General features: G+C 45.4%; 1 protein-coding gene across 1 annotated transcript in view; it reads left to right on the top strand.

The window, feature by feature from the left end:
- The window catches only part of SCP2 (sterol carrier protein 2), a 102516-nt gene that overhangs the window by 4845 nt on the left and 75437 nt on the right, over nt 1-22234 (top strand). Inside the window, 5 exon segments of the mRNA NM_001082035.1 lie at nt 968-1025; nt 2942-3013; nt 5889-6020; nt 7355-7419; nt 14014-14140. Coding sequence (NP_001075504.1) covers nt 968-1025; nt 2942-3013; nt 5889-6020; nt 7355-7419; nt 14014-14140 — 454 coding nt within the window.

Below are 22234 nucleotides of genomic sequence, written 5' to 3'. Positions count from 1 at the left end.
ACCGGCGCCTATATGGGATGCCGGCTTTTCAGGGCTTTAACCCACTACAATGCTGGCCCCATAGGTACCCTAATTGAAAACACAAATGGAAGAAAATTTGGGTGGGGGTTAGTGCACGTGATCATCTCTGGGAAAGTTTTATGATTTCTTCATGTGGAGTCCAGCATACACATGGTCATCATGACATGTTCATGGTGGGGGAGGGTTTGGGTGCATCATGGGAAAGGAGTGTGTTGAATTGGCATGAAAGGGGGTGGAGTTTTTTTTTTTTTTAAAAGCAGTGCTGGGCTGAAAAGTCCTCCATGTCTTTTTTCTCTCCCTCCCTCCCTCTCTCCCTCTCTCTCTTTCTCTCTCTCTCTTTTGTCCTTTCCTTTTTTTTTAAAGATATGTTTGTTTATTTAAAAGGCAGAGAGAGGGAGAGAGAGATTTTTCATCACCCAGATGGCTGCAGTAGCTGGAGACAGAAACCAGGAACTCCATCAGTCTCCTACATGGGTGACAGTGGGCTAAAGCATGTGGGCCATCTGTTGTTTTCCCAGGTGCATTAGCAGGGAACTGGATTAGAAGTGGAGCAGCTGGAACTCATTAAATTAGTAGTTAAATAAGTTAACTACTAGTTTAAAATAATTATTTTTGTGCAAAACAATTTTGAAATCCATGCAGTTTGCACAATATGCATATTTCATGAACTTTTTGAAAACCTCTTATAGTAATACCTCCTTGTTGTTTTATTATAGTCTTTTTAAAAAATCCCACCTTCTTCAGGATAAAGCCCAGACTCAAGGCAGGCCATGTAAAGTCCTTTGTGAGTTCAGCGTGGTCCCAAAGGCAGAGACATGTTATTTATTATTTGAGGAACACAACAGGTGCCCGGTGTGTTCTAGTGTGAGTGAGTGGATTGGTGGATGGCTTTCTGTGACGCAATGTTATGAAAAAATTATACTTGTTATTATCTTGTATGTTCTAGTTCGTGAAGCCTGGAACTGAGGATGCAAGAGACTACCCTGACATGGCAAAAGAAGCAGGTAATATAGCACACTTAGCTCTCGAACGGCCATAGTTTATCGTGTGGACTGGCCTAACTCCACGGCTAGAGTGACCTTGCAAGCCCAGAAGGAAGCTTGATCACAGGAGGAGAACCTGTTGGGGGAAGTGCTGGGTGGCTCCCTAGAAAAGAGAAAGGGGAGGGAGCGAGGGCATCCTTAGCCGTTACCTAGCCGGAGCAGACAGTGGCTTATGGTTTTATGTGCTACCCAGCTGTTTACAGTGATGGTAAAGGGAGCTGTAGGAAAGGTAGCTTTGTTATGAGAGAGAACTTGATTCTGGTGTGTGTTCTCCTCCAGAGTCAGAGCAAGTTTAGTGTCTTCTTTGAAAAGGGGTAATCCCATTTGGAGTGTATTAAATATGTATGTGATGGTTTTCCTGTGGCTCTACTGAGCCGACTTGGAATTCTTTCCCATCACTAGTCCACCCCATGACTGCAGGAGGTGATGCAGTTTGTTATTGTTTATCCTAGTGAGTGCTAGTGCTGTAAGCAAAGGACTTGGGTGAGCACTGGTGAGCTGCAGTTCAGGGAGAGAAGGATCCACAGGGGCGTGGGTCCTGGTTCTCAAAAGCATCTGGCGTTCTTCAGAGACACATACTTGACATGGTGCCATGACCTGTGGGTCTGAGTTCCACCAGAGGGAGCTCCTTCCATGGTTCTTTCTGGCTAGTACCTTTCCATGTTTGTGTCTGTCTCTTTAATTTTTTTTTTATTTTTTTTATTTTTTTTTATTTTTTGACAGGCAGAGTGGACAGTGAGAGAGAGAGACAGAGAGAAAGGTCTTCCTTTGCCGTTGGTTCACCCTCCAATGGCCGCCGCGGCCGGTGCGCTGCGGCCGGCGCACCGCGCTGATCCGATGGCAGGAGCCAGGAGCCAGGTGCTTTTCCTGGTCTCCCATGGGGTGCAGGGCCCAAGCACCTGGGCCATCCTCCACTGCACTCCCTGGCCACAGCAGAGGGCTGGCCTGGAAGAGGGGCAACCGGGACAGAATCCGGCGCCCCAACCGGGACTAGAACCCGGTGTGCCGGCGCCGCAAGGCGGAGGATTAGCCTAGTGAGCCGCGGCGCCGGCCTGTCTCTTTAATTTTTTAAAAAATATTTTATTTATTTGAAAGCCCAAGAGAGGGAGAGGCTGATCTTCCTGTCCGCACATTCACTTCCTCATGTGGCCACAATGGCCAGGATTGAGCTGAACTGAAGCCAGGAGCTAGGAGCCAGGAGCTTCATCCAGGTCTCAGATGAGTAGCAGAGGCCTAAGCACTTGGGCCATCCTCCACTGCCTTTCCCAGGCCTTCAGCAGGGAGTAGGATGGGAAGTGGAGCAGCTGGGACATGAACTGGCCCCTCTATTTAATTAAAAATATTTATTTGAAATGTACACAGAGAGAGAGTGTTTCCATCTCCTGTTCACTTGGCAAATGCCCAAAACAGCTGGGGCTGTGCCAGACTGAAGCCAGGAGCCAGGAGCTCCGTGTGGGTGGCAGGGACCCTGTGCAATAGCAGGAAGCTGGAAGTGAACCTAGGCCTTCTGTTACGGGATGCAGGCGTCCGAAGCAGCAGCTTAACCTCCTGCACAGCACCATCCTAGACAGGATCATTTCTTGTTCTTGGCTTTGTAAGAAGAGCACATTACTGCGTGTATCCCCCCCACCGCCATGACATTCTGTCTGATTGTGTCAAGTGTCAAAGAGAAGATATGGAGGAGTGGTGCAGTAGTTGAGAGGAGAAACAGTTGCTTCTAAGAGTAGAGATCTGAGCTGCTTTGATGAAGGATTTGTCATTCAAATTGAACATACTATAGTGAGGTAGATTTACTCCTAGACAACTAACTCTCAATTTTTAACTACCTGGAGCAGATACTGAAAGTACTTTTTAATGAAGCCCTTTTCTTTTTATAGGCCAGAAGGCTTTAGCTGATGCACAGATTCCTTACTCAGCGGTGGAGCAGGCTTGTATTGGCTATGTTTATGGTATGTAGTAAACTGTGTATTGTAAAAGTTGTCCATCTAAATCTAGCAGCCATTATATAAACCATGCAGAGATATTCATGAATTTATTTTGACTGTCACAAAAGTTTATTTAATAAAAAGCTTAATATGAAAGTGTCTGAGGCCGGCACCGCGGCTCACTAGGCTAATCCTCCGCCTAGCGGCGCCGGCACACCAGGTTCTAGTCCCGGTCGGGGTGCCGGATTCTGTCCCGGTTGCCCCTCTTCCAGGCCAGCTCTCTGCTGTGGCCAGGGAGTGCAGTGGAGGATGGCCCAAGTGCTTGGGCCATGTACCCCATGGGAGACCAGGATAAGTACCTGGCTCCTGCCATCGGATCAGCGCGGTGCGCCGGCCGCAGCGCGCCAGCTGCGGTGGCCATTGGAGGGTGAACCAATGGCAAAGGAAGACCTTTCTCTCTGTCTCTCTCTCTCACTGTCCACTCTGCCTGTCAAAAAAGAAAAAAAAAGTTATAAAGAACTTTCTTGCTTGTATTTTTTTAATGATGGCATTGTATTCTACTAAATAAATGTATCATAATTTATTTAATCCATTCTCTTTTAATGGATATGTAGTCTTTATAGCATCTAAAATATTTTATTGCCAGTAATAATTAAATGTATTCATGATTTGATATACATTGTGTAATGATTACCACAATCAAATAAATTAGTGCATCTGTCAGTACCCATGTTGTACGTTAGACTCCCAGAACTTGCTTACCTTTTTTTTTTTTTTTTTAATCTATTTATTTATTTCAAAGGCAGCATTACAGAGAGGCAGAGACAGAGGCGGGGGCGGGGGGAGGGGCTTCCATCTGCTGGTTCACTCTCCGAATGGCTGCAACAGCCAGAGCTGGGTTGATCTGAATCTGGAATCTGGAGCTTCTTCTGGGTCTCCCATGTGGGTGCAGGGGCCCAAGCACTTAGGCCATTTTCCTCTGCTTTCCCAGGCACATTAACTGGGAGCTGGATTGGAAATGGAGCAGCTAGGACCTGAACTGGTGCCCATAAAGGATGCTGGCGCTGTAGGTAGCAGCCTTATCCACTGTGCCACAGCACCAGCCCCCTGTTTTTGGATATTTTAAGTTATTTCTAATTTCTGCTTATTGTAAAAATACTACTTTATGGTAGTATCCTGGTATTATTGTGATGAATCTTTGTGCATGTCCATAATTTATTTCCTTGAGGTCTCAAGATAGAAAGTGAATTATAGAATGGAAAGCTACTGGGTCACAGCAGAGTGTGTGTATTGAAAGAAAATCTGGTGCCGCCTTGTTTGTGCTGGGGTGTCGCTCCCCCTCTTCGTGGAGGAACGACACAGGACCCTGCACTGTTCTTTCGTCTGCTCGGCCCTCCCCGGGTTTGCTGCTGGTTCTTCCCGGGTTGGCTACTATCCCTTCCACCTCCGTGGAAGGGCAGTTCCCCCTGGCCACATTCCCCACTTCCGCAGGGGAGCGGCACACCGCCGGCCGGTTCTCTCGGGGGCTGCACAGGTGTTCCTTCAGCTAGATGTTCCTCATAGATGTTCCCGGTGCATGCCGTCTCTCTCCTCCTTTATAGTCCTCCTCCGCCAATCCTAACTCGGCTGCCCACACGCCGAGTACGCTGCTCTCCAATCAGGAGCAAGTCCTACAGTTTATTAGTTGAACTGGAGGCAGCTGTGCGGAAGCTGTTTACTTCTCTCCCAGCGCCATATTGTGGGAGAGCAGATGCACAGAATAAGTCTTAATTCCAGTAACTCAGTCTAGTCCGGTTGCTCCCCACACTGGGGACTCTGCCTTCAGATGTCCCCATCATCATGCTTTGGCATGTCTGCCTTGGAGGTTGCATTGCTTGGGACAAGATGTCACATGTGTACTCTACATGGATCACATTTTTCTGGGGTGTCTTAGCAAACAGAATTAAAATTTTTTTATTTTTTAATTATTATTTTTTTTGACAGGCAGAGTGGACAGTGAGAGAGAGAGACAGAGAGAAAGGTCTTCCTTTTTCCATTCGTTCACCCCCCAATGGCTGCTGTGGCTGGTGCGGCGCTCTGTGGCCACTGATCTGAAGCCAGGAGCCAGGTGCTTTTCCTGGTCTCCCATGCGGGTGCAAGGCCCAAGGACTTGGGCCATCCTCCACTGCACTCCTGGACCACAGCAGAGAGGTGGACTGGAAGAGGAGCAACAGGGACAGAATCGGGCGCCCCGACCTGGACTAGAACCTGGGGTGCCAATGCCACAGGTGGAGGATTAGCCTATTGAGCCGTGGTGCCGGCCAAAAAAAATTTTTTTTTAAAAACTATTTATTTGAGAGACAGAAAGACACACACACTCACACACACACACACACAAATTTTCCATCCTCTGGTTCACTCCCTAGATGGCTGCAATAGATGGGGCTGTGCTTGGACCGTCTTCTGATGCTTTTCCCAGGCCATTAGCATGGAGCTGGATCAGAAGTGGAGCATCTGGGACACAATCCAGCACCCATATGGGATGTTGGTGTCTCAGGGAATGGCTTTACCTGCTACTCTACAGTGCCTGCCCATCATTGTTAATGAAATATTGCTTCCTCTATCATGTAGCCCTTTCCAGATTGAATTGTTTGCTAACATCTGATCATTTCTATAATTTCTTGCCTCTGTATTATGTAGAAAAGTGCGCATATTTAGTTTGAGAATTCTATGTGCTTGTAGAATCATGATGCCTAGTGCTAAAACTCAGTAAGATGTCAATAGTGGGTTTACTGTTCTGCCTACACTGGATGCCAGGCAAAAGCATAATATTGGAAAAAATATAATGTAGTATTCTGCATCATAGCTCCATAATTCCCCTGTTGCGGATATTACAGTTTTTATTTGTTTTCCGATGCAGGTGATTCTACTTGTGGACAGAGAGCTGTCTATCACAGTTTAGGATTGACTGGAATTCCTATAATTAATGTCAACAATAACTGTTCAACTGGTTCTACTGCGTTGTTTATGGGCCGGCAGCTGATTCAGGGTGGTGAGTGGTTATTTGTCTAGTGTACTTGAGTAGATGTGGGAGTATTGCTCCTTACAAATTTTTTCTTTAGACGTCCATTAGAGGGATTGCTTTATAATGTATTTCTTGGAGAAAAAAAAAGATTGAGATATAACTTGCATTATAAAATTTAAAATTATACCATTCAGTGTTTTTCTAATATATTCACAGTTGTGCGGCTGTTACCACTGTATAATTTTAAACATTTTATCACCCCAGAGAGAAACTCTGGAACTAGCTGTTCCCCATGTACTTTCTGTCTCTGTGGATTCACCTGTTCTGAACATTTATGCAAATGGAATAATATAATTTATTACTGGTGCTTTATACAGGTTGAGTATCCCTAATCAAAAATCCAGAGTAATCGAAAATCTGAAATACTCCAAAATCTGAAACTTTTTGAATGAATTTTTGCATTGGGCATGCTTAACTGGCAAAATCTGTGCAGAAATTTCCTGCAATCTACATAGTGTCTTGTGGCTGCTTTTACTTAGCATAATGTTTTCACAGTTTATGTTGCAGCACACATCAGTACTTCATTCTTTTTTTGTGGCCAAATAATATTCTGTTGTATTCATATACCACATTTTATCTGTTGCTCAATTGATGACATTGTTATTTCTGCTATCTAGTTATCATGAATAAAACACTATAAATATATACTCCCCAAATGCCTGCTATAGCTGGGGCTGGGCCAGCCAAAGCCAGGGGGCCTAGAATTCAGTCAGGGTGTACCACATGGGTGGCAGGGACCCAGGTACTTAAGTATCACCTGCTGCCCACGAGGGTATCCATTAGCAGAAAACTGTGATTGCAGGCCGAGCTGAGACTCGGACCCAGCACTCTAATATGGGATATGGGTGTCCCACATGGCACCTTTTTTTTTTTTTAAAGATTTATTTTTTTTTAAGATTTATTTGAATGTTAGAGTACACAGAGAGAGAAGGAGAGGCAGAGAGAGAGAAGGAGAGAGGGAGGGAGGGAGGGGCCTTCCACTCCCCAATTGGCCACAACAGCTAGAGCTGGGCCAATCTGAAGCCAGGAGCCAGGAGCTTCTTCTGGGTCTCCCACACGGAGACTGCTTTCCTAGGCCATAGCAGAAAGCTGGCAATCACAGGTTTTATTAGAACATTGAGCTCTAAGGGAGGAATTAAACACCATCTTGATTTTTTATTTTATACAGATGGATATAAGAATTTTCTCTTAATTTTTTATTTTGTAGGATTATAATATGTGTGTTGACATACTTGAGGTATATAATAGTATTTTGTTGAGTGAAAATCTGAATTTTCAAAATAATTGCATTTTTCTTTAAGGTATGGCAGAGTGTGTCTTGGCCCTTGGGTTTGAGAAGATGGAGAGGGGATCCCTTGGAGCGAAAGTGAGTCTAATTTGCTGTTACTTTTGTTGTTATGATGCTTTGGAAAGACTTGACCCATCTGTCCGTGGTGAATGGGGCCTGCTAATAAGCAACAGAAAGCATGGTTTAGCAGAGGTATTGGATGAGCTGATGTAATCCAGAAGTGAAAGAGGACACTGTGTATGTACACATAGATGTTGCTATTTTAGCTCCATAAAGAATCTTTTTTTTGACAGGCAGAATGGACAGTGAGAGAGAGAGACAGAGAGAAAGGTCTTCCTTTTGCCATTGGTTCACCCTCCAATGGCCGCCGCCGCCGGTGCGCTGCGGCCGGCGCACCGGCTGATCCGAAGGCAGGAGCCAGGTGCTTCTCCTGGTCTCCCATGGGGTGCAGGACCCAAGAAGCACTTGGGCCATCCTCCACTGCACTCCCGGGCCACAGCAGAGAGCTGGCCTGGAAGAGGGGCAACTGGGACAGAATCCGGCACCCTGACCGAGACTAGAACCCGGTGTGCCGGCGCAACTAGGCAGAGGATTAGCTTATTGAGCCACGGCGCCGGCCTATAAAGAATCTTAGAGACAATTTAATTCAAATTTTTGGGCCGGCGCCGCGGCTCACTAGGCTAATCCTCCGCCTAGCGGCGCCGGCACACCGGGTTCTAGTCCCGGTTGGGGCGCCGGATTCTGTCCCGGTTGCCCCTCTTCCAGGCCAGCTCTCTGCTGTGGCCCGGGAGTGCAGTGGAGGATGGCCCAAGTGCTTGGGCCCTGCACCCCATGGGAGACCAGGAAAAAGCACCTGGCTCCTGGCTCCTGCCATCGGATCAGCGCGGTGCGCCGGCCGCAGCGCGCCGGCCGCGGCGGCCATTGGAGGGTGAACCAACGGCAAAGGAAGACCTTTCTCTCTGTCTCTCTCTCTCACTGTCCACTCTGCCTGTCAAAAAAAAAAAAATAAAAATAAAAAAAAAAAATTTTTTTTATTGTACTGATTGTTGAAACCAGCGTTCAAAGAAGTCAGATGAGTGAATTTGAGGTTCATTTATCTATTTAATTTGAAGAGAGTTAAAGTGTGAGACTTCTGATTCTGGATAATGGAATGTCCAAGTTCTTAGAGCCAATTCTCCCACTGATAACAACAAAAATATTTGGATAGAATATGAAAATAAGAAATTCTGAAGCCCTCAAGGAACTAGAGAGGGAGGGAGGAAGAGGGAGACAGTGGGGAGAGAGAGAGAGAAGTGTAATTGCTAGCTGGAGGATTAACATAAGCACTGAAGCTTGTTTTGCCCTGGAAGCCCTTGCTGATCAGGGAGCTGTGAGTTGCAATGTCGGTGGTTCCCTGGAGTGAAGGGAAAATGGTCAAAGCTCAGGCCCTCCAAGGGTCAGCAGTTTAGTGCCCACTGTCCCCATTAATCTGGGACTGCATGGGGCTAAACCCCCTGCGTAGGAATGAACCACAAGTAAAATTACCCAGTGCCATGAAATTACAGGGAGAATTGCTGTGGCACTGAACAGAACGGGAGAAGGCAGAAGGAAAAAAAATCCCAGAAACATTTCTACTGAGATTCAGTAAGTCACAGGCAGGTCCTCAGGTAGAAGTAGGAGTGCTGCCAACGTTCTCATTAGCTGGGTGGTCCAGGAAGCCTCTGCCTCTAGTGAAGTCTAAATCAGTTCCAGAGTGGCCTTGACCCAGGGCAGTTTTCCTGTGGAGGAAAGTACCTTCCTTCTGGTCCTGGAGGACCCTTCAAGTATAATTTCAGGACGTGGGGCCAGCGTTGTGGCTTAGCGGGTAAAGCCGCCACCTGTGAATCTGGCATCCCATATGGATGCTTGTTCTTGTTTCCCTCCCTCCCTATAGCTCTGATTTTCAAACAAATAAATACATCTTTAAAAAAAAGTTTTCAGGGGCCGGTGCTGTGGCTCACTTGGTTAATCCTCCGCCTGCGGCGCCGACATCCCATATAGGCACCAGGTTCTAGTCCCAGTTGCTCCTCTTCTGGTCCAGCTCTCTGCTGTGGCCCGGGAGGGCAGTGGAGGATGGCCTGGGTGCTTGGGCCCCTGCACCTGTGTGGATGACCAGGAAGAAGCACCTGGCTCCTGGCTTTGGATTGACGCAGCACCGGCCGTGGCGGCCATTTAGGGAGTGAACCAACGGAGGGAGGACCTTTCTTTCTGTCTCTCTCTCATTGTCTATAACTCTACCTGTAAAAAAAAAAAAAAAAAAAAAAAAAAAAAAAAAAAAAAAGTTCAGGTGCAAGCAAAGATAACCAAGCTTTAAAGAAACAAGGCACCATAAGTGAGAAGAAAGAGGAGACAGTAAAAGTGATCTCTGTAGACCACATCACCTGGATTATTGAACACAGATTAAGTCATGCTGACTGTGATTGAAGAAATAACAGCCTGGAAATCTCTTTATGGTACTGGAAAATGCATAAAGGGATATTACAGGCATGAAAAAAAATAAAAACCCAAGTAGAATTTATAGAAAAGAAAAATGTATAAAATTCAAAGGGTAGGTTTAGAAATATTTTTTTCAAATCAATTTATTTGAGAGGCAGAGAGACGGAGACATACACATAGGGAAAAATCTAAATTTCTCTTATTTTTCTTTCCCTTTTTCTTTTTTTCACTATTCATTTCTTAACTTAATTTGTAACTGAATTTTTTGGGTAAGATTTTGTATTCCTTCTACCCACATGAGAGACCTGAATGAAGCTTCTGGCTTTGACCTGGGCTGTTGTAGCCATCTGGGAGTGAACCAGCGGATGGAAGATTTTCTCTATCTCTGTCTCTGTCTCTATCTCTCTAACTCTGCCTTTCAAATAAAAAATAATAATAAAATTTAAAAACACAGTTGTGAACAGTCTGTGAGTATAACAAAGACGACAAGTTGCTGTTTCTGTTTTTTTTTTTTTTTTTTTTTTTCCTGTTTCTGTTTTGACATGTAGGTGGGTCTCTATAGTAGAGGCTCTGACTTTCCAGTCTTACATTGTTGTTCTCTGTATTTGTTCTATGTATTTCCCTTCAGATTACATAGCATAACCTTTTCCTTTTTATGTATATGCTGCAAACAATGGTAATAACTTCTTTTTTTTAAAAAAATTATTTATCTGAATGGCAGAGTTAGAGAGAGAGAGGCAGAGAGAGATATCTTCCATCTGTTGGTTTCACTTTTCAAATGGCTTCAGTGGCCAGGCTGGGCCAATCTGAAGCCAGGAGCCAGGAGCTTATTCTGGGTCTCCTACATGGGTGCAGGGGCCCAAGCACTTGGACCATCTACCATTGCTTTCCCAGGTGCATTAGCAGGGAGTTGAATCAGAAGTGGAGCAGCTGGGACTCGAACTGGCATCCATATGGGATGCCAATACTGCAGATGGAGGCTTTACCTGGTATGCCACAGCTCAAGCGCCAATAATTTCTTCTTACATAAGGGAGGATTATTTCACTGAACTAAAAATGATACTTGACATTGGGTATACTATTCACAGCACATACACATGGCAGGTAGTAACTAGCACAGTAGCTACTGTGCTCTTTACCATGTGCTTAGGAGGCACAGTGGGTTAAGCTGCTTCTTGGGATGCCTGCATCCCATATTGGAGTGCCAGTTTGATTCCTGGCTATTCTACTTCCAATCCAGCTTTCTGCTATTGAATCCTTGGAGGCAACATATGATGACTTTAGTGTTTGGACTCTTGCCACCCACATAGGGGACTTGGATGGAGTTCTGATCTCCTGGCTTTAGCTTGGTCATTTGGGGAGTGGACCAGTGGATGGGAGATCAGTTAGCCCCCCTGACCCCCTGCCTTTCGAGTAGATGAAAAAATCATTTTTAAAAAGATGGTTAATACAACTGAGGAAATGAGTTTTTAATTTTACTTCATTTTAAAAAAAAGACATATTTATTTGAAAGGCATAGTTACAGAGAACAGAGGCAGAGAGAGAGAGAGAGAGAGAGCGAGATCAGTCTTCCATCCACTGGTTCACTCCCCAAATGGCCACAACAGTCGCAGCAGGGCCAATCCAAAGCCAGGAGACAGGGGCATCTTCCAGATCTCCCATGTGGGTGCAGGGACTCAAGGACTTGTACCATCCTCCACTGCTTTCCCAGGCACATCAGCAGAGAGCTGGATCAGAAGTAGAGCAGCTGGGACTTGAACCAGCATCCATATGGGATGCCTGCACTGCAGGCAGTGGCTTTATCTGCTATGCCACAGCGTTAGCCCCAATTTTACTTAATTTTAATTAATGTTAAGCTACCAGTTTTTGGAAAACTTTTAAGTACATTTGGAATAGCTTGGGCATGTGAATATACTTTTACAACTGAAGATTTCGTGAAAACTAAGCATAGATCAAATATTTCTGATGAAAATACAGCATTCAAGTTAGGGTGTGTCATAACCTTAAAATACTAGATTTTGAGGGCTTGATGTGAAAAAAGAATGTAAAATGTCTCCTTTTAAAAATGTAAAATGTGGCCGGCGCCGCGGCTCACTAGGCTAATCCTCCGCCTAGCGGCGCCGGCACACCGGGTTCTAGTCCCGGTTGGGGCACCGGATTCTGTCCCGGTTGCCCCTCTTCCAGGCCAGCCCTCTGCTGTGGCCTGGGAGTGCAGTGGAGGATGGCCCAGGTGCTTGGGCCCTGCACCCCATGGGAGACCAGGAAAAGCACCTGGCTCCTGGCTCCTGCCATCGGATCAGCGCGGTGCGCCGGCCGCAGCGCGCCGGCCGCGGCGGCCATTGGAGGGTGAACCAACGGCAAAGGAAGACCTTTCTCTCTGTCTCTCTCTCTCACTGTCCACTCTGCCTGTCAAAAAAAAAAAAAAAAAAAAAAAAAAAGTCTTAAAAATAAAAAAATAAAAAAATAAAAATGTAAAATGTCTCTTTTTAAAAATATCACATGTTGAAATAATATTTTGGATATAATGGGTTAATAAAATATATTCAAGTTAATGCCATCTGTTCTTTTTTCTTTAGTTTGTCTGCTTCAAGATCTGTTATTCACCTGTGTGGCTTGCCAGTTATATTTTTCTTTAGGGTCCTTTGGTAGCCCAGAAAGGGACTTAAGAGGCTGTTGGTCCTGTGAAGTGATGGTTCTGGATGTTGGCACTTCCTGCCAGTTGATGTATTTTGGTTAATTTTATGCTTTCTTCAGAATGGAATGTTGCTGCTCAGAATGGTCCCTGACCACTAAGTTTTTTGGTCCATCTTAACCTGTGGTTCAGTTGGTGGTCAAATCAGCAAGCAAGAGGGTTTTAAGTCAGCTTTTGGATTTCAGGAATGAAAGTCTGTGGTTGGCTGTCATCGTAAGCCTGGTCCTATCACAAATGAGCACAGGAGAAAATGAGAAGTTAGGTTTATACCGGAAGAGATTGTATAGAACAGTACATTTTTTGCCTGAGAAATCGCATTCTCTCTTTAGAGAACAAGGGTGTTCTGTTTTTAACTTCCTAGTGTGCTGTGGATGAATGCCATGTCCTCACAAATTCATGTGTTAAAAACTTACTTCCGAGTGGGATGGTGTTTTGAGACTGGGACTTTGAGGGGAAATCAGGACATGGGGATGGGTCCCTCGTTTTGGGGCTAGTTCCCGTGGAAGAAGAGCACTCAAGTCTTTGCTCTGTTCTCTGTCATGTGAGGCCACAATGAATGACTGCATGCACACTTGGAAGCAGGCCTTACCCAGAAATCAGGTGTGCCAGCATCTTGCTCTTGGATTTCCCAGTCGCCAGAATTGTGAGAAATACTCATAATTATTTGTTGTTTAAGCTACCCAGCCCAGTTTGTTCTGTCATAGCAGCCCAACCTGCCTATGGCAAATGGCAAAACATTCTGTAGAGAATGACAGATGCTGGGCTTTTATCTGTATACGTATACATAAGTATTTGAAAAGGTTTGCAGATTTTTAAATAAGGTTGACTGATTTATTTGAAAGGCAGAGTTACAGAGAGAGAGGAGAGACAGAGAAAGATCTCCCATCTGTTGGTTCACTTCTCAAATGGCCACAACATCTGGGGCTGGGCCAGGCCAGAGCCAGGAGCCAGGAGCTAGGAGCTAGGAGCTAGGAGCTTCATCTAGGTCTCCTACATCGGTGCAGGGGCCCAAAGACTTGGGCTGTCCTCTGCTACTCTCTCAAGTGCATTAGCAAGGAGCTGGATCGGAAGTGGAGCAGCCGAGTCTTGAACCAGTGCTTATGTGGGATGCTGGTGTTGCAGGTGGTGGTTTAACCCATACCTCCACAATGCCAACCTCTTATTCTTTTTTAAAATATTTATTTATTTGAAAGAGTTACAGAGAAAGAAGGAGACAGAGAGAGAGAGAACACACTCTTTTCTTCCATCTGCTGATTCACTCCCCAAATGGTTGAAACAGCTGGGGCCAGGCCCAGCTGAAGCCAGCAGCTTCTTCTGGGTCTCCCATGTGGGTGCAGGGGCCCAGGGACTTGGGCCATCTTTTGCTGCCTTCCCAGGCACATTAGCAAGGAGCTGGATTGGAGATGGAGCAGCTGGGACTCAAACCAGCTCCCCTGTGAGATGCTGGTGCTGCAGGCAGTGGCTGTGCCATAGCACCAGCCCCATTAGCTACTTATTAAGTTTAGTATTTTTCTCCTCTTTCCTAGTTTCCAGATCGAACCAATCCCATGGATAAACATCTTGATGTCCTGATAAACAAATATGGATTGTCTGCCCACCCAGTTGCTCCTCAGATGTTTGGGTCTGCTGGAAAAGAGCACATGGAAAAATATGGTACGTTCAAAAGAACTCCAAACTTGTGACTGGTTATCTACATGCATGAGAAGCAACAGATATTTACTAAGAAACAGGATATATGAGACATAAAATGGCTTTTAAGTTAAATAGAAGAAATAGTTTGTAGAACTTCACTTGAGGGGAAATATTTATATATAGGACACCATAGAGGAAGTACCTAAAATACTTCATAGCGGGAAATGGAAATAGGAATGTTAACAGTTTTGTCACCATTAATTGTGGCCTATAAATGGAGGCTCATTGTTTCTCAATGTGGTAATGAGATTGAAAGCTTGAATCCGTCAAGAGTCCATATTTTTTTTTTTTAAGATTTATTTATTAATTTGAAAGAGTTACACAGAGAGAGGAGAGGCAGAAAGAGCGAGAGAGAGGGAGAGGTCTTCCATCCACTGGTTCACTCCCCAGATGGCCGCAATGGCTGAAGCTGTGCCGATCCAAAGCCAGGAGCCAGGAGCTTCTTCCAGGTCTCCCATGCGGTTGCCGGGGCCCAAGGACTTGGGCCATCTTCTACTGCTTTCCCAGGCCATAGCAGAGAGTTGGATGGGAATTGGAGCAGCTGGGACTTGAACCGCTGCTCAAATGGGATGCTGGCACTTCAGGCCAAGGTGTTAACCCACTGTGCCACAGCGCCAGCCCTGAGTCCATCTTTCTTTTAATGATATATTTATTTGAAAGGCAGAGTTACAGAGAGAGAAGGAGAGACAGAGAAAGGTCTTCCATGTGCTTCACTCCCCAAATGAGCTTTACGACCAGGTGAGCCAGGCCAAAGCCAGAAGCTAGGAGTGTCTTCTGGGTCTCCCACTTGGGCCATCTTCCACGGCTTTCCCAGGCACATTAGCAGGGAGCTAGATTGGAAGTAGGGCAGCCAGGACTTGAATTGGTGCCCATATGGGATGCCAGTGCTGCCGGCTGTGGCTTTAACCCACTGTGCCACAGTGCCAGCCCTCCATCATCATCTTTCATTCCATGGTGTCTCATGTCTGATTTTTGTTTTGTCCATCTCAGTTCTTTGACTGATGGCCAGCAATGGACCTATCCTATTAGCTAGTTATATAAAGCCTGGGATAGTGCAAGTAGGATTTTTTTTTTCCTGTTTTGTGATTCTGAACTAGTGCCTCATTTACCATGAAATAAGAAAGATACATCAGAAAGTTCAGCATTCCTATTCTTTGTAGGGAAGTACCCCAGGTTTGACAGCCAGGATGTAATCAGGAAGGAAAGAATTCTTTACGGAGCAATGGTGGGGTCATATGGAAGAGCACTGCCTGTTTTTAATCTTGGGAATTTCCTTTTTTTGTCTCTGCATATGAGAATAATTCATAGCAGAGACATGGATAAAGTGCAAGAAGGGGAGCAGGATTTATTTAAAGAGAGAGAGTGCATTTCAGAGGTGAATGCAGGCAGCCCCATGTGCCGTGAGGAGAACCTCCCACCCCAGTTCAGCAGCCCCCTGTATTGAATAGGAGTTGGTGCCTAATTGAACATATAAATGGGTTGGGATCTGGGCAAGGTTCACTGTGCATTATGATCCCTGGTAGATTCCAAGTGGACTTCTAGTTTGTTTTATTAGAAACTTCTTGCATTGCATTGTGATGTGTGCATGTTGTTTGTAGATGTGAGAGGATTGTTGTTCTAGAGTGGCTTCTTCTGTGTAGTAAACTATTTCTGTAGTTTAAAAAATTGTATATATAAGTATTTATTTGAGATGTAGAGTTACAGACAGAGGGAGAGACAGAGAAAAAAGTCTTCCATCTGCTGGTTCACTCCCCAAACAGCCGCAACAGGCAGAGCTGAGCCGATCCAAAGCCAGGAGCCAGGATCTTCTTCCGGGTCTCTCATGTGGGTGCAGGGGCTCTTGGGCTTGGGCCATCTTCCACTATAGTGTTGTTTTTTTTTTTTAAGATTTATTTTATTTATTTGTAAGGTAGAGTGACAGAGAGGGGAAAGACAGATTTTCCATCTGCTAGTTCATTCTGCAAATGGTTGCAACAGCAGGGCCTAGGAGCCAAGAGCCAAGAACTCCATCCACATCTCTCATGTGTCTCCTAATGACTTGGGCCACCTGCTGCAGCCTTCCCAGGCATGTAAGCAAGGAGCTGGATCAGAAGTGAGGCAGCTGAGACTCTAACTGGTGCTCTGATATGGGATGCTGGTGTTACAAGTGGTGGCTTAATCTGCTGCATAATACCAGCCCCTGTAGTGTTGTGTGTGTGTGTGTGTGTGTGTGTGTGTGTGTTAAAGGTTTATTTATTTATTTGAAAGGCACAATTAGAGAGAGGAAGGGAGAGACAGAGAGATTCCATCTGCTAGTTCACTCCCCAAATTACTTCAACTGACTTGGCTAGGCCAGACCAATGCCATGAATTGGGAACTCCATTCATGTCTCCCATGTTGGTGCAGAGGCCAAGGACTTGGGTCATCTTCCACTGCTTTCCCAGGCTCATTAGCGGGGAGCTTGATCAGAAGTGGAGCAGTTGGGACATGAGCTGGTGCCTTTATGGGATTAAAAGGCAGAGATAGAAAGTTTGATACATATACACAGTCACACACATACAGATATCTCTCATCTTCTGGCTTACTCTTTATAAATAAATCTTATTTATTTATTTATTTGAAAGATTTACAGAGAAGCAGAGGCAGAGAGAGGGAGGTCTTCCATCTGCTGGTTTACTTCCCAAATGGCCACAATGGCTGGAGCTGTGCTGATCTGATGCCAGGAGCTAGGAGCTTCTTCCAGGTCTCCCATATGGGTGCAGGGGCCCAAACACTTGGACCATCTCTGCTGCTTATTAGCACATTAGCAGGCACATTAGCAAGGAACCAGATTGGAAATGGAGCAGCTGGGACTTGAATGGGTACCTATATGGAATGCTGGCACTGGAGCTGGTGGCTTTACCTGCTATGCTACAGTGCTGGCCCCCTGGGTCACTCTTTTTTTTTTTTTTTTTTTTTTTGACAGGCAGAGCGGACAGTGAGAGAGAGAGACAGAGAGAAAGGTCTTCCTTTGCCGTTGGTTCACTCTCCAATGGCCGCCGCGGCCGGCGGGCTGCGGCCGGCGCACCACACTGATCCGATGGCAGGAGCCAGGAGCCAGGTGCTTTTCCTGGTCTCCCATTGGGTGCAGGGCCCAAGCACTTGGGCCATCCCCCACTGCACTCCCTGGCCACAGCAGAGAGCTGGCCTGGAAGAGGGGCAACTGGGACAGAATCCGGCGCCCCGACTGGGACTAGAACCTGGTGTGCCGGCGCCGCTAGGCGGAGGATTAGCCTAGTGAGCCGCGGCGCCGGCCCCCCTGGTTCACTCTTAAATGCCCTCAGTAGCCAGGACTGGGCTAAAGCCAGGTCCTAGGACCTCCATCCATAGTTCCCGTGTGAGTGGCATGAGCCATCATCTGCTCTCACCCAGGATGTGTATTAATGGAAAGCTGGATCAGAAATGGAAGAACTGGGACCGGGATGAGGCAGGTGCAGGTGTCCCCAAGTGGTGTCTCCAGTGCACACCAAACTCCAGCCCCAGTGTATGCCTTTAAAAGATTGCCACCTGGAATCTCCTGTACTCTTCAGACCCTGCCCTGCGGTCATGTTTGATCTGCAGGAATGTTTTCTCAGCATTGTCATACCTGAGGAGGGAGCCTTTTTCTTCCTGGTGGTAATTTTGGAGCAGTTATAGGCCTGGTAGTAGCACCCCTCTTCTCTCTGCAGTTTTTCTTCATGCTGTCCTTGTTTCTGTAAAGATTCACAGCAAGAGCATGAGCAATTAATAGTTGGCTTGGACCCGGTATTTTATTTTTTGAAAACTTACAGATACTGTTAAGTTTTGATTTTCTGTTTTCTAGTTGTGCTGAGAGTGTGGTTTTATGCTGTTTTATTTTTTCTTGTTATTTTGTTTTATTTTGGAGGATATGGAGAGACATAGATTTAGGTTGCTTCCATTGTTCTCAGCTACCTGGAAATCCTGTTGCCGATATGATTAAAGCTTCTATATTTTCTCTCCTCTATATTTTACATTACTCAGAATACTTAGTTTTCTCGTGCAAAATTCACAATATAAATCTATTTTATTTTGCTTTATTTCTTACACACACACACACACACACACACACACACACACAGATAGGCAGACAGAAAGAGCTCCCATCTGTGGTTCACACCCCGCATGCCTGCAATGGCAGGGAGTAGGCCTTAGCTAAACACCAGGAACTGGGAAATCAGTCGAGGTCTTATATGTGGTGGCAGGAACCCAGCTGCTGGAGCCAGCACCTGTTAACCTCCCGCACCCAGTGCCTGGAGTCAGGGGAAGAGCTAGCTCTGGGTATCAAACCCAGGTACTCTGAGATGAGACACATATATGCAGCCTATGCTTACTTTAGTTGAACTGTTACTCTTCATCTAACAGATTTTTGAAAAAAGATTTAAATATTTGAAAAACAGAGTGACAGAGGCAGATGGAGAGACACAGAGAGAAAGTGATCTTCCATTTGCTGCTTTACTCCCCAGATGGCTGCCAACAGCCAGATCTGGGCTGGGCCAAAGCCAGGAGCCAGGAAACTCCATTCTGGTCTCCCACAAGTGGCAGGAACCCAAGTACTTGGGTCATCTTCTCTTGCCTTCGTAGATACATTATCAAGGAGCTGGATCTGGAGTGGAGCAGCTGGAATGCTAACCAGTGCTCTGGTATGGGATGCTAGCATTGTAAGCTGTGGCTTAACCTGCTGTACCACAATGCTGGCCATCCAACACATTTCTAAATGCGTTACAGAATTTTTCATATGAAATTGTTGTTTGTGAATTGCCATAGAAACAAATATGTAAGAAAGTTTGTAGTAGCTTAAGTAATTTGAAAAATCAGATTTTATGGCTTCATAATTGATTCAGGGAGATTAAAATCCTTTTATACTAAGCATATCTTTTGAACAGCCAAAAAATTTTAATTGACAGTTTAGAATCAGTAGTCAGCCAGGGCTTCATCAGTGCTCATGATTAAGAAACATGTGACAGGGGCCAACGCTGCAGCTCAATAGGCTAATCCTCTGCCTGCGGCGCTGGCACACCGGGTTCTAGTCCCGGTCGGGGTGCCGGATTCTGTCCCTGTTGCTCCTCTTCCAGTCCAGCTTTCTGCTGTGGCCCAGGAGTGCAGTGGAGGATGGCCCAAGTGCTTGGGCCCTGACCCGCATGGGAGACCAGGAGAAGCACCTGGCTCCTGGCTTCGGATCAGTGTGGTGCGCTGCCCGCAGCGGCCATTGGGGGGTAAACGAATGGAAAAAGGAAGACCTTTTTCTCTGTCTCTCTCTCTCTCACTGTCCGCTCTGCCTGTCAAAAAAAAAAAAAAAAAAAAAAAAAAAAAAAAGAGAGAGAGAGAGAAAAAGAGAAAAAAGAAACATGTGACAGGGCCGGTGCTGTGGCTTAACCAGTTAAAGCCACCACCTGCAGTGCCAGCATCCCGTATGGGTACCAGTTCAAGTCCTGGCTGCTCCACTTCTGATCCAGCTCCCTGCTATGGCATGGGAAAGCAGTAGAAGAGAACCCAAGTCCTTGGGCACCTGCACTCCACCCGTGTTGGAGACCCGGAGGAGGCTCCTGGCACCTGGCTTTGGATCAGCACAGCTCCAGCCGTTGCAGCCATCTGGGGAGTGAATTAGTGGATGGAAGACCTCTCTTTCTGTCTCTGTAACTCTGCCTTTCAAATAAATAAATAAATCTTTTTTTAAAAAAAGTAACAAATGACTGGCAGAATATTTTAGATTAATTGGATCCTGCTTAATACTAATCTTCTAGTAAAGACAATAAAGCATTTGTACTATAACTGAGGCTGCCAATCCCGGTGTTGGGGTGATTCTGACTGTTAGAGTGTTGCTTTTTGTGTTGAACTCCAATGTCTTCTCATAAAGTTTACAGCCATGATCCTCTTTCTGCCTTCTGACACAGAACCAGCCTCTTTGACCTTATGGCCTTCAGATGTTGAAGCCAGCCTGACCCTGTGCTTAGTCTCTTTTTTTCTGTAGTTTTCTTTGGACTTAAGACTCATCGCTTGATTATTGCTATATCATGAGCACTTGTAAAACTTTTCTTGTACTCACACTAAGTTGTTAAATCTTATTCAGCTTGTATTCCACAGACTCTTAAAGTCGTTTTCATAGTTGTGCTCCTTATTCCAGGTTGGCTTGGAGGTTCAAAAACAGAACGAGGCATTTCATTTATATTCTGATCCAACTCCTTGATAAACTGTGTTGAAATCTGTTTAGATCCTACATTATACTAATCCCTCTAGCTTCAGGTTTTGTGTGAGTGCTTTTAATTTTGTAATCCAGTTTTGGTAGCAGTATTAACCAGGGTGCGGCTGAAGCTAGGGGTTAGTGCTAGAGACTTTTCTCTAGGGCGATGCATTAATCAATACCTGTTGTTTCCCAATAAGTGGGACAGTCTGCTCACAGGGTGTTCTTCAACATGAGTCAGATAAGTGGGCAGCTAACTTTAATCTCCTTTTGAGCAGTCACAACGCACAAGCAAGTGAAGACTGTAAATGTGTTACAATAAAGAACTCTCAACTTATTTGACAGGAGAACCCTTATATTTTTAGTAATACAAACATAAAAATGAAAAAACAAAACTGATGCTACAGTATTTTCTTAGTGTGTCAAAAAATTTCCTGAAAAATCGAGTTAATTGTCTTGCTTATATCCAGGTAGGGAGTATCCTTTGATCTGACTGTCCATGCAGTCACTAAACGTAGCAGTTTGCTTTGTTCTTACTGAACTCATATTGACCTTCTCCTAACACTGTGATCACCGGGGTGAAATCTACCTTGTCTTTGATTGGAAGCGGGGTAAGATTTGCTCTTACATGTAGAATGTTTCTGCTGTGAAGATCATTCTTCTTGACAGTGAAGATACAAATGAAACAGAAACGGGAGCTTTGTATGTGACTGTATGTGACTGTGTGGTCTGTCTTCCATTAATGTGACGTGACAAGCGCCCATGAGGGTGTGTTTTCCTCTCTTGGCCTTTCTACTTCCAGATGAGGATTCGAAGCCCATTCTATTCTGTTCTCTTAGAAGTAGTAAAAGAAATTTTTTCAATGTACTATTTAGTGTATTTGTTTCTGCTTTCTTGACACTATTATATTTTTCCATTTTCTGTTAGGGGATTGGAAAAGCATACATATTTGTTGTCAGGATACAATTTTTCTGCCGAACGTATCATAAGGAGGGGGAATCACTGAGGTATTGATCAGTCCTGGGCGATGAGTTACAAACTCCATGCTGTCCAGAGGTGCTGAGGAGGGGAGTGGTCGGCAGACTCATAGAAAAATGGCTGCCAGCACTCTCTTGCCTTAAATCTTACACTGTGGGCTGGGCATTTTGGCCTCGCAATTAAGATGCCACTTGGGATGCCTGCGTACCAAATTGGAATGGTGGATTCAATAGGCTTTTTTCCTAGTCCAGCTTCCTGCTAACACATACCTTGAGAAGCAGCAGTTGATGGCTCAAGTACTTGGGTCCCTGCCACCCACACAGAAGTCCTGGCCCAGCCCTAGCTGTTGTGAGCATTTGAGGAGTGAACCAGTGTATGGGAGCTCTCTCTCTCTATTTGTGTCTTGCAAACAAATTAGAACAACAGCAACAACGTTGTGGTTCCAGACTATATTTTCTGGTTTTTGGAATTAGACCCTAATTATACTAAGTAGACTAGACCAATTTGAACTATTTTTTTTTAAAAAAAGATTTATTGGGACTAGCATTGTGTCATTGCAGGTAAAGCCACTGCTTGCAATGCCAGCATCCCATATGGGTGCTGGTTCAAGTTCCAGCTGCTCCACTTCCTATCCAGCTCCCTGGTAGTGGCCTGGGGAAGCAGTGGATGATGGCCCAAGTCTCTGGGCCCCTACAGCCCATGTGAGAGACTCCGAAGAAGCTCCTGGCTCCTTGCTTTGGCCTGTCTCAACACTGGCCACTGGGGCAATCTCTGGGGAGTGAACCAGTGAACGAAAGATCTTTCTCTCTCTCTCTCACTCTCTTCCCCCCTCTCCCACCCTCCCTCTCTCTTATTCTTTAAAAATAGAATTATAAAGGCAG

Source organism: Oryctolagus cuniculus, chromosome 7, assembly GCF_051225735.1.
Source record: "Oryctolagus cuniculus isolate XC-2025 breed Fujian yellow rabbit chromosome 7, ASM5122573v1, whole genome shotgun sequence".
Lineage (NCBI taxonomy): Eukaryota > Metazoa > Chordata > Mammalia > Lagomorpha > Leporidae > Oryctolagus > Oryctolagus cuniculus.
The sequence above is the reverse complement of the archived record's forward strand: the minus strand, read 5'-3'. Positions and strand labels throughout refer to the sequence as shown.